This window comes from Cynoglossus semilaevis, unplaced genomic scaffold (assembly GCF_000523025.1).
Source record: "Cynoglossus semilaevis isolate Cse_v1.0 unplaced genomic scaffold, Cse_v1.0 scaffold1699, whole genome shotgun sequence".
In the NCBI taxonomy this organism is placed as follows: Eukaryota; Metazoa; Chordata; class Actinopteri; order Pleuronectiformes; family Cynoglossidae; genus Cynoglossus; species Cynoglossus semilaevis.
This window is the reverse complement of record NW_007585112.1, coordinates 448622-461182: the sequence shown is the minus strand read 5'-3', so window position 1 is coordinate 461182 and position 12561 is coordinate 448622. Positions and strand designations below refer to the sequence as shown.

General features: G+C 38.4%; 1 protein-coding gene across 3 annotated transcripts in view; it reads right to left on the bottom strand.

The window, feature by feature from the left end:
• The window catches only part of adamts7 (a disintegrin-like and metallopeptidase (reprolysin type) with thrombospondin type 1 motif, 7), a 51549-nt gene that overhangs the window by 22049 nt on the left and 16939 nt on the right, over positions 1-12561 (bottom strand). For all 3 annotated transcript variants that reach the window (XM_008337125.3, XM_025053588.1, XM_025053589.1), the window contains 2 exons: positions 11170-11313; positions 4333-4477 (listed from right to left, as the gene is read on the bottom strand). In XM_008337125.3, the coding sequence (XP_008335347.1) occupies positions 4333-4477; positions 11170-11313 (289 nt within the window). The remainder of the gene's footprint in view (positions 1-4332; positions 4478-11169; positions 11314-12561) is intronic.

Sequence of the window (12561 nt, the reverse complement as noted above, 5' to 3'; positions counted from 1 at the left end):
CTTATCAAGGCTGGCTAATGCATTTGCCCAGATCTTTTTTCTCCTCATTATGCTTGACATTTGTAGACGTGGGAAAACACATTGTAATTGGAGCAGAAACATTACACAACAATATGTTTTTGACGTGAAAACGATCATGGGCTTATCTTTTACCTGCTATATATAACAGTTTATGAAAACAAAATCCAAAGTTGTGCAAATTTAAATGTTTTATGTAGGAACCTGTGAAAACCCATATTGACAGAAAATATGCACAAGGACAAACCTTTCAGTTTATGTAGTAGAGTAAATATGCAAAAATAATGACTAGTACAGTTGGGAGCAAGACTGAATGGAACAGATAATTCACTCTCTTTGTGGTTTCTCAAAGAGAGAAACAGTTTAAACATCAAAAGCTTTGGATATCAAGAGTGTAAAAAAAGTAGTTCATATGAACCTCTATGGTAACTCTGTTCTCGGTTTTTGGATTGTCACGATTGTGTCATTCACGGGGCGCACGCTGCACTGGATTCACCTTTTGGACTACAACGATCACTTCCTGCCAGCAGCTTTGGATTGTCACGATTGTGTCATTCACAGCAGGTGGCATTTTACCACTTGTACCATTTTGTGGACTATGGTGAATTAAGTGAACTAACCTCTTTCACTCTGTGAACCTACGCTTCCCTGTGGCGAAGCCATAACAGTTTGAAGTGATGAACTTGCATAATGAATGTAATCAAACTAAAGGTCAGAGTTGCAGATCCTCACATTTATATTAATAGCAAAACGCTCACTTCAAGCAAACACCTTCATTTTTCACACACAGCCAACTAGACTCTCTGATGTATCTTCAGAAAAGATCACTACAGTTACCAAGTTACCAGTTACCAGTAACCTCATACTACAAATTTGCACAACCACAAACAACTAAGTCACTAAAAGTTTTTTTTTTTTTATTACAAAGCAATTAACAACACTGGACCATTTGTTACCACAGCTGATCTAAGTGATATATTTAAAACAATATTTAGACCAAATAAATCCAGTGACGACACATTACCTAACTAACTGACAGTAAACATCCTGATGTGGGCAGTAAAACAAAAACAGATGTGGCCCGTGGGCCACAATTTTGAGACCTGGGTGAACCCCAACATCATTTGTTGACCACTGGGAATGGCAGTAATGAATCAGTGAGCCTGTTGTGCCGTGCCATCACTCTTCACTACTCCTTACTGTCACTATTGTAACTGTTATTGCCGTTTCTGTAGATTACACCGCTGCCACATGTTCAATAACCAAGCAGCCAATTCACTGGTTGATGACAGGTTGATTGTGTGGAGAGAAGAGGTAATTGTTAAGGAGAAAATGTTGTTAAAGAAAAAAGAAAACATTGATGAACACCGACATTTTCATCCACAACTCTGTGTGTGTGACTCAGCTGTATCAGAGAAAGTGGGAACAGATGTCTGGCTGTGAGCGTTTGGCATAAAAAAAAAGAACCATTATAAATAGTTTTGATTGTAAATAGTTTATGTTGAGACGGACCGATTCTAAACACTCTGTTATTTTCAGTTTGACTTATACAGCTTCAGCTGTGCACTGATTCTTCAACTCCTCTTTACACCATCAGTGTCTAATTCCAGCATTAGAACCATGTTATCAGCCTGGAATCAAAACAGATTATAATAATATTAGAAACAACTGTCAGTAGCATTTCTTTTCTAAATGCGTTTCCTATAATCTAATCGCACAACCAAAGTCAACAACATCAGCCAGTTTCCCATATCTCAGAAATAAACTCAGAGCACATGTTCATAGTAATACCTCAGGTCGCCAGCCCTCAAGGGAAACACGACTCGTCTTATTTTGTAAAATAGAACTGTTTTATTATTATTATTATTTTCTGTTCATAGACAAACCAATCACTCCATTAGGACCAGCCACATTTTCTTTTGAGAGTCCGCACTACCAGATTTATTTGCAATAACAGTGTCAATGGTTTTTTTTTTGCCTCTTGTCTATCGGCCCAGTGACAGACTGATGGACAGTCCTGGGTACATCTTCTTTGTCTGTGTAAGCAGGAAACATTCTAACATTTCTGATAATGGTTCTATTCAGGTCAAATAAAAACAATCACCTCACTGTTATTACTGTCAAGGTCGAGTACACTCGTTACTCCACGTTTGGTTCAGGAACCATAATTACAAGACAGCTAACACACTATGACAGTTCAACTCCCACATTTCTGCAGGACAGGATTGTATCTCAGTTGAATATTATAGTATTGGCTGTAATTTACATTTTTTTAATTAGCACGGCTTGAATGTACTCCATCTCACTAGTTTAGAATTAAATTTTACTTTTAGCAGCTCAGCGCCCGAGGACGAATGAAATGAAAAGTAAAATTAAACTGCCACATTGAGAGATAAGCTCAAAAATTATGCTGCCACTGAGTCATTGCTTTCCCTGTGGAAACAGAGGACAGTAGCAGCTGGGTCAGACGTGATCTGGCCTTAAAATGCCTTGGAGATAATACGTTTTGACCCTAAACAACACACTACGATTCAACGCACCAAAAAATGGTGAGTAAACTGGTGTAAAGCCAGTGTGAAAACAGCTAGCTCAACACACCACATTTAGCCTTTTCTTCAATGTTGGCTCACAGCACTGTTTGCTAGAGCAGCAAGCCGAGAGCAGTTGACTGTTAACTGAACATATCGTATAAAATACACCTTGACTGAAACAAATTAACTAGAAACACTAGCTTTCTCCTCCTACGTTGACCTGAAGCCAAGCTTAGCATACATCAGTCGGGGTGGGCTGTACGCTGGAGGGCTCAGCAGTTCATCTGAGGGTAACACTTAGAGACAACCAACCATTCACACTGACACTCATACTTTGTGGTCAATTAAAAGTTATGGCTGCCTAATTTACCTCTGCATTTAAAGGAACTGCAAGATCTGTTATTGTAATAGTTAGATTTAACACTGAAATAAGACATTTTAATGAGAGTATTTATGAAAAGTCGCCAGCCCACTGGTGTCATCGTAAGTCAATTCACCGTGCAGACAGACGTGAGTGGTCATGTGTGGCGCAAAAGAATTCCAGTTAATTGTATGAAATTCTTGCTGTTCATTATTTAAGGTCACAGCTGCAGAGTCCTGTGGGTTCAACATGTGTCAAGTGCCACATTGATTAGATTCCTTTATGATTAGATATTAATTTGATTGCACATTCGTATTACTGTAGCGAGCCATTAAAAAGATGCAGACCACACATGCACATTTTCCTCGAGCAGTTTATATGCAACCGTGGTGTCTGTAGAAATCCATATGAACGTGTGTAGGATTTACTAGTATCCTCAGGAAAAAAAAACAAGTGTAAGGTGTACAGATTTATAACACGCTGGTGAAAAAACACTGAACTCCTTGTCACAAGGAGTTTTATGAGGCAGCTTTAAGTTAGCGGTCAGAGGTTCTTGGCTCAAAAATGAAAAGGTCAGAAGTCTGATTTTTTTTTAGTTTCCGTTTAAGTTAAACTACAGCTGTACCATAGTCGACAGAAGGTGATAGCGGTGTAGCTACTTTTTACTTCCAGTCTGTTTTTGCATGACTTGAAAGCTTGGCGTTGTCCTTTTTGTTTATTTTGTCAGTTCGATGAACAACATCTTTTGGTTTCTTTCCTTTCCTAGCAGCAGATGATGCAGTAGACCCTGGATCCAAACCAACAACAAGACAGTTGTTTTTACTATTTTTCTTTCAGGTCAAATGAGAAGGACAGGTGAAAGGTGAGTCTGACTGAATTAACTTGGTACAGTGGACACCCTAGATATGAGGTCCCTGAGTATACACAAATATTCCATGTTAGGAGTCTGCAACTATTGCAAGATTTTGCTCCTGATATGAGAAAATATGTAGTTATGAGTGCTCAACCCAGCTCAATTTTTCCGCCATTTTAAAAAGTGGTCCAGACACTTGGGACTACTGTCGCGCTGTCTCGCTCACTGTCCCTCGCTTGGTTATTATACCCATTTTTATAACAATAATCAATAATTATAACAATATTTTATACTATCAACCAACCCCCCACCAAGCTGTTTTTGGGTTGTGGGAGGCAGTCAAAGTACCCTCAGAGAACCCCCCCCTGATCTCTTGTATGTACCTGTGTTTGCTAACATAACAAAACTAAATGTACAAATGTTTGGCATTAGTTACCGTAGGACATCTAAGGTTAAAATTAAATGTAAAAAAAAGCAGGATGAAAAGGATGAAGAGAGAGGAAGAAGAGGAAATGCACATCATACTAAGAGTAATTTAAAGATGACGATAACAAAAAACTAATACTTACATCCACATCGTTGCAGAGTCGAGACCCAGATCCGTACTGCAGTCTGCACTGATGTGTGGCAGTGTACAGGACTCCAGGAAGCACCAAGTTCAGTGACAACTTATCTTTTCCCGGAGCGTCATCAAGACAGGAACCCCAGCCACGGCTGAAAAATATATTTCAACAAAACTTTAGCCGTCGTTTTTTCTCTGTTATAAAGGGGAGCTGTTTTTGCTACATTCATGTGTAACAATAACACACACACACATACACACAGTGCTATCAAGTTGACTTACTCTCTAACAAACGATAGTACAGTCATCCCAGGGAAGTGCAGTGCATCAGCACACTTGAACCTCCTGCATCGCATTAGTGCAGTAATTTCAATTTCCAACAACTTAATTCAATATCTTTCTCAATAGCTAATTAAATATCTGACTGTGACTGTGGCACTGTTAAAAGCTGTGTAAATGAACCCTCCGGCTGATTACTAGTCAGGTCTTATTAACTATTATTAGTTAGGAAGCAGATCTTAGCATTTTATCATGTTCACATTAAAAGAGAATTGTTAAGACAATTAATAAACCACCGAGGCTACAGAAAATAATGTCCTGCAGCACAAATGATGAGTTAGAGTGATGTCACAGGATTGGCCGCTGAGAAACTAAAGACTGGACCTTGATGTAACTAAAATGTTTCTATTGTTTTTCTTCGGAATACAAGTAAAAATCCCTGGCAAGTGTCAGTCAAACGCCTGCCTTCGTTTGACTGACAGGTTACCAATAAAACGACAGTCAAGTCGCAGAATATTGACTGACAGTCCAGCAGTCATCATCAGTCATCAGTCATGTTCTAGCTGCCTCCCTCTAAACCCCCCTTTAAGTTGGAATATAATTAACAACATGCAGCACCCCTTTCTACTGGAGGAATAACACTGACTGTGACAGACCATCAACATCCTTTAGTGTGAATATAAAAAAACAACCTTGTGTGGGTTCTTACTCTTTTTGTGTTTGCGAAACGTTAAGGTCACTCGTCACCCAGAGATATTTGTAGGTAAAACAATAGATAGCATTCATTGGTTGGAAGGTTATGGTTTAATTAAAAATGTGTTGGAGAATTTTAAAAAAGTCTGGGGGTAGAATAAAAGTTAACATTCAGAAAAGCTTTGCTTCTTGTTGACCTTGAACTTTGACAGAAACAAGTTTTGGCTGATTTCAGTTCCTGCAGCTGAGACTAACTAAGCTGTACATGTAGTTTGTCAGAAACTTAAATTATGCTTAAAAAACTTCATGCAGGGTAAGTGTGTTTGATATCCTCATAAATTATAGCTGTATATATTATATTAAGGAAAACTCACCAAACAACAAGGATGATCATGTGACCACTCAGTTGGTAATATGACTAATGTGGCCACGATTATAAGGAGGTAAATGTGTCTAATGAACATTTCTTTCTTTTTCACTGCTGTCTTTTCCCGCAGGATGACAGACATTATCATTAAATTCATTGCCGTCTGTTGAATTATTTATTGTTTTATTTATTGAAATCCTCAAGAAAAATTGATTTCACCAGCGTCTGCTCCTATGGAACACCATCTCATGGTTGAATGGGTTTTTTTATTTATTTAATTGACACAAACAGCAGACATACAGTAATTAAAAATACAGAAAAAAAATGCTTGTGAGGTTGAGATGTTTTAATATAAATTTCATCATATTTCAGAAAAATTTAATTAATTAAATTATAAAAGGTGTTGAATCTAAATAAGGTAGAAATAGTAATGTATTATTTAACACTATGGCTCTGCTGACCTGCAGAGTTATCATCAATATCAACATTGATCCGACTAAATCATTTACTGATTACATGCAGTTGGACAAGGTCAGAACGAGCAGCAGTGAGATTACATTAATGTATTTTGATGGCGCTGATATTATGGAGCCAAGAACAGGTTTTTACCACGTGCCTCCAGGTGGAGTCACTGTTAATATTGCACATCACCAGGTGTGCAGATTAATTTATGGATTAGTAATCCAGTAATCCATGTTTAGTGTATTTCCTGGAAGTAAGGCTATTTGATTTGGCTGTAAACGTACTCATCAATCCAACGTCCAAACACTGTCAAGTTTTTTTTCTTAACTTCTTTCATGTCGCTGTTATTGTACCAATCCAAACTGCAGTCCCACCAGGACCCTCCACATTTGACAGCTCTCAGAAAAACAACCAACAACCAAGATGTTTTCTAAACAGGAAATACTTTATATACAGCACAAAGCTTCCTGCTCACACAGCAGCTCCATTACCATTGTGACAGCAGCAGCAGCAGCAGCAGCAGCAGCAGCAGCAGCAGCAGCAGCATTGATCTCATGGGAACTTACTAGTGTCAATAACAGTACACCTATAGACGACTGTAAAAAGTTTCATGCTGTTGGACTTAACGTTGTGAAACTGTTTTCTTAAGAATACTGGCCAAGGAGAGAAGGAATGTATTCTTAAATTCTATCCATCTATCCATCTGTTGCTCAATAGTTATTCCACTGAATTTATTTAGAATTTATCCACTTCAGTTCCTAAAATCATATATTCTCACTTCTCTTTCAAACACTGAAATAAAAATACAAATCACTGAATTGTTCCGACTCTGGCATAATTCAAAAATTTAATCTGACTTGCTGCAGTCCCTGTGCCATAACTTCATATATTCCAAAGGGGGCTCCATCTCCCACTTTGGGAACCACCATTTTAGAATATCAAAATTTAGTCAAACGCTGAAGAAAAACTTCTGAAGAAAAACTTTCAAAATACTCAGAAATATTACCAGATTTATTTTTTAAACATTCATTCGCAGTAGTATTTCTTTTTCTTCAAACGTGATGATGGCGATGACCTCACACTAACTAATGAAAGGCACCAATTAAAATGTTCTCCATGGCTGCCTTTCTATTGACGAGCAGCTAAAATGTTGCTTTCCAACCAAGAACATTTTCACCCTCAGAGTAACGTGGGCCACAGAGTTTTTAATAAAAGAGCAGGATGATTTTTGTTACGCAGGTTTCTCAAATGGTTCGTTTTTGTGGCGACTCAAAGGTGAGAGGCAGCGTCTTGGAGACAGTTTTACTGGATGAAATAATAGACCGTTTGGTGTCAGCTGCAGTGAAGCAGAAAAGACTCTTCCTAGAGTACAAGTTGTGTTTTGTTCACAAATTAGAAATAGTGCTGGTCCCTGTTAATTACCAGAAACTGTCAACAAACATTTTTTCAATGTGTGTGTTGAAGCATTCAAAAGCTCCACTCACACACACACACGCATGCACGCACGCACACACACACCAAAAGAACAAAGATTGAGGCTTGAGAGTGAAGGATACGGAGCAGAGATCACTGTCTATCTTTTGTCTATATATTGTCAGTGACCATCACTCATTACTGATGATTCATTTCACCGATAACAATGTGATCAAATGTGATGATTCTAATAGTCCTCGTTTGCTGCACATACATGTTGTGTTTCTGTTTAGTCAATGTTCTACTAATGATCAGAGTTTCTTCCCTCCACCCCCGTCTTCAGGGGTTGCAGGCTGATATTTGAGTTTTTAATCACCTGATGCCCTTTTAGTTGAAAACCTTTCCATTCCAAGAGTGTAGATTTCTACATAGTTTGTGTAGGAAAAGGAAAAAATTCTAATAAACTGATATGAGTCACGCCTTTATATGTGCTTTTTCTCTGGCTGAAGACGCCTGAAAAACATCTTCAACGTTTCCGTGAAGCACAACTGGACTCATTACAATGAGTTTACAGAGTACAAACTGTAGGAGATTAAAGCGAACTGGATTCATTATCAGAAATAGAAAAACACAAAGTAAATGTCACATTTCTATGTGTTTTATTGATATAAGCTGATGCTCTGTGACAACTCCTGTCAACAAAAGTGTCCACATTCCACCTCCATGACACCTACGGCCTGTGTAAATGTCTGAAGACAACGCAGACAACGAAGGCTTTGTCTCCTCTCAGTGAAAAAGATAAGACAGAAAATTGAGAAGGGGAAATTGCTGGCATTTGGAGACAAGAGATGGTTAGACAGATAAGGGAGTTTTTAGATCTTGAAGAAAATTATCAATCTAAATGTCTGAGGCTCACAGTGGTGGGCAGCATGGAGGCGAAAAGATAAAGTAGTTCTTAAATTTGTACCCAGACCGTACACATTAAAGTACACAGAGGAGGATGTGTGAAGGGCCCTCACACGTTAAAATGAGTTCATGTCAATTTCTGTCGTGTGATTTCTCAGTGCAAAGAAGTTTCGGTTCATTTTGGACCTGAACCACAGAATAACCAACAAAATATTATTTCCAAAAGTTTTCTAGTCATGGTGCGAGATGCTGTGCTGCCAGAAAATATGTGAAAAATATATATAACATTGTGAGTCTCTCAACTTTAACTTGTATTTTATTAGTGTTGGGACTTGAATGGATTTACTTTGATTCATGTATTACAGAAAATTGAAGCACGGTAAAAATAACTTATTTAATCTCAGTATTCTGATCTAAAATATGATGATAGTGTTTAGCTAATGTCCGTTCACCAGACCTGAGGAATGTAAGGGCTGCATCGAATGATGTCAGTGCAACAGAAGGTCTGGTGAACGTGATAGGACGGCCTTCCTGGCTTGTTGGCAGGAAGATTTTTATTTTACTTTAATGGCAGCTTGGCTTAGAGCATAGTTATGAGCAAATTATGCAACGGTCCTGCTACAGGCAAACAGTGCAGTCAGCCCAGAATAGAGCAGATGATGTGGTTCGGAGCCAAACAAGTCTTGAATATGACTGTAATAGTACTGTGACTGAATGTAACAGAAATGCACAGATAAATGTAGGAAAAAATGTATTTCAAGTTGAATTAAAACACTTGAAAAAAAATACAATTATTGGGGAATAATTACAAAGCTTCTAGACCATTCTGTACTCGTACCCGTCCAGTAACAAAACATGTCAGACTGTGTTGCTGCTGTCACACCAGGTGCATTCAGGTTTTATTTTGACTCAGTAGTGAATGTGATTTAGAATGTAGTGAAGTAGAATACTTCAATACATCGTACTAAAGAAAGTAAAGTAAATGTTTTATTGTAATTTAACATTGAATTAAGAATGTGTGAAATTAAGTACACAAAACTATTCATTTACAATAATGAGAGTAAATGTCCTTTGTTACTTTCCACCACTAAGTACAATGACTTTTGCCTTTTTATCCACCGACTGCAAGCACAGCAGAATGTAGCCCAACACCCTCAGAATGAAACCCAGACGTGACCCTCACTGTCATGGTGAGTATGCACAGGAGCCAACTCAAATACCCTTTACTTAGCCTTCAGCAATGTGACTGTGTCAGAGACGGCAAAGCCGACAAAATTTAACAGTTCGTTCATTCTCTAATGCCACTGGAGCCGGTCTCTGACGGCAGTAGATAAAGCAGGTACACCTTGAGTCTGGACACATGCCACTGTGTGGAAGTGCCAACATCAAGACAAACAGTCACTCACACTCACACTGACATCTAAGGAGAACCCCTGTCTGGATGTTGAACAGTGGGGCAGCCAGATACTCAGAAAGCAGAGCACACACTGACCTCGTCTCACCCACACACCAGGAGGAATTACTGACAAAATACTCTGTCAATGACTTTAGGAGTTACTTCTTAAATCACAGTATGCGTACTGCTTTGTCGCTATTGCCTAACTGCAGCTCGGTCTTAATATCAGTTTCACTTGTGCGCAGCTTTTTAAACACCGTCTGTGGAAGGGATCAATTGATCAATTCTAATTTCTTCTTCTTGTTTTGTGTCTCACATTTATTGTTGTCTGTTATTTTTGTCATACTTCCCTTCATTCTTTCTTTCATTAAGACCTAGTCTTTGTCTGTCTGTGTTGGATCTGCAGTTGTTGATACTTTAAAATTCAGCGTCCCAGTTTGACTAAATGATTATTCATTTTACGCACCAAGAAAACAAACTTCCATTTCACATTGTTTCATTTCTAAAATGTTTAAATATGTTAATATAATAAAAAATAGGGAAGGATGATTGGATTTTTGTAGTACGCCACAACAGTGTCAGACTCTGGCAATCACTGAAAACAGTCATGGTTGCTTATCGTTGTTGTCCAGCTGTCTGTCTCCGCTGCCTACTGTGACCAAACTCTGCAAAAAATCCTGCTTTTTAAAGCTTTGAACGTAGACTTGTCTGGTAAATGTTGTCAAGCTAAATTGACTCTATATACAATGTCAACAAATCCATTCTTTGTTATGATAAACTGCACCAAAAAAAAAAAAAAATAGAAATCCAATCCCAAGTCGAAACAATCATTAGCTTACAGAGAGAAAATACTGTATATGCACACGAGCACACACTCTCGTCTCCTTTCTAATTACAAACACAGAGACAGACAGACCAGAAGCCTTTGTGTTTCCAGCTCCCTGGGGCGTAACTGTCGGCCCACAGACCCTTTTTCTTGTGTAGTCAGGAAGCTACAATGCTGTCGAGTGGCTCGACACCCACTTAATGAATTCCAGATGCCTGTGGCTCAAAACTGGGGCAACGATTGTGAAGTATTTCAGTCATTCAACCCATCCTGTCAGAGCTTTGATACCGGCAGCCAACGTACACAAAATACTGCACACAGTACAAGACACTGTAAAAAGCTGTGTAGCAGAAAAAGAAAACTGGTAAAATTTGGTTATTTTGTGTGAAAATAACTGATATTGTTCGATTTTAATATTGAACATTTGAACACATCATTCAGATGGAACCTTAACAACAAACTTTATGAAACAGTACAGTCAGAGATCATGGTAAATACTCACTCTAGGAAGCGGGTGATGTACTGACGGCTGCAGCGAGACCACCTGGGCAGGAAGGTGCCGTACAGGAGCTGAGGAGACATGACGAACGGTCGTTTTCCAACAGGTTCACAGTCGTTTCCGTTTCCATCGTGCTGAATACCAAAGCTGTGAAATTGAGCACAACACGCAGAGCGAGCAATTAGAGTGAGTGTGGAACACTTCATTATGAATACATAATAGAGCATATAAGACAAAACACACGTTTGTAATTATGAAAATATAAAAATAAATCCTCCAGCTTGTGAGGTGAATGATGACCCCCAATAAAAAAAGGAAGAAAAAGAATTACATTTACAAAAGATATGAAAGAATAACCTCAAAGTTAAAACCTAAAGTAAAATTCTTAGGAATCATACAGTCAGAGCTAACAAATAACCACACTCCACTTAGTGATTATAGCTTCACCAAATAACTACCACATAAAAACAACCTAATAAACTTGGTTGGATATAAAGGCTAAGTTCAAGGATAATTCCCAGGCTATAAAACCACATCACTGCTCTCTGCAGCTCTGTCACATTTATCATGTTTGATAAACACCTGAAAAAAAAAACACTCATTATTCATACACCCAGCAGTACTTCACTTTATAATTATACAGAAAACCCTCGAAATCCAATATTTGAACCTTGTTTTAACCCCAACACGGTGAAGGGAGCAGTCTTTTAGTGTTTATCAATCATCCTGGGTAAGTGAGATAGGAACCAGGAGCCAGGAGCCTGTTGTGTTACAGTCAAAGAGGCAGTTTTCAGTCACTACACGTTTTAATCCTCCATGTTTGAGTTTTTATGGGTTTCAATAACACTAGTTTATTTGACAAACTGCAAATACATCCCTGGCTCTGCTGTTGATTAGGTGTGTGTGTGTGTGTGTGTTGTTCAGGTTCATCCTATGCAAAAGTGAAACTGGTCAAACAATACTGTCATTAAATCATTTACACTTTCCATGAGAGGCTGGAGGCTGTGCCATCTTCAAATATTTATCTTTTACTTCTTCACAAAGTTTTCCAAGGTCATGATAATCCCAGGAATTCAAATTATTGTGGGGAAAAAAAAGGTTAATCAAACTTCTGGATCTCTGTACAAGGTGATCATCTAATCAGTACGTCAGTCTTTCGGGGATGAAATTTTTATAACCTGCAAATAAGAAAAAGGTCGACTCACTAACTCAGAAATGTACATTCTTTGCTCTAGAATGGAATGAGTGATTATCAATGAATGGTGATGTCATCAGAATAGAGCAGGGGAAAAAACCACGATCATTAAATCGCTCCTGAGTTTGTTACACCGTCATTCAGTCAGTCTCCAGACTGAGGCAGTTTTCTTTGTTCTGAGTGGATATCGGGGCCTTCCA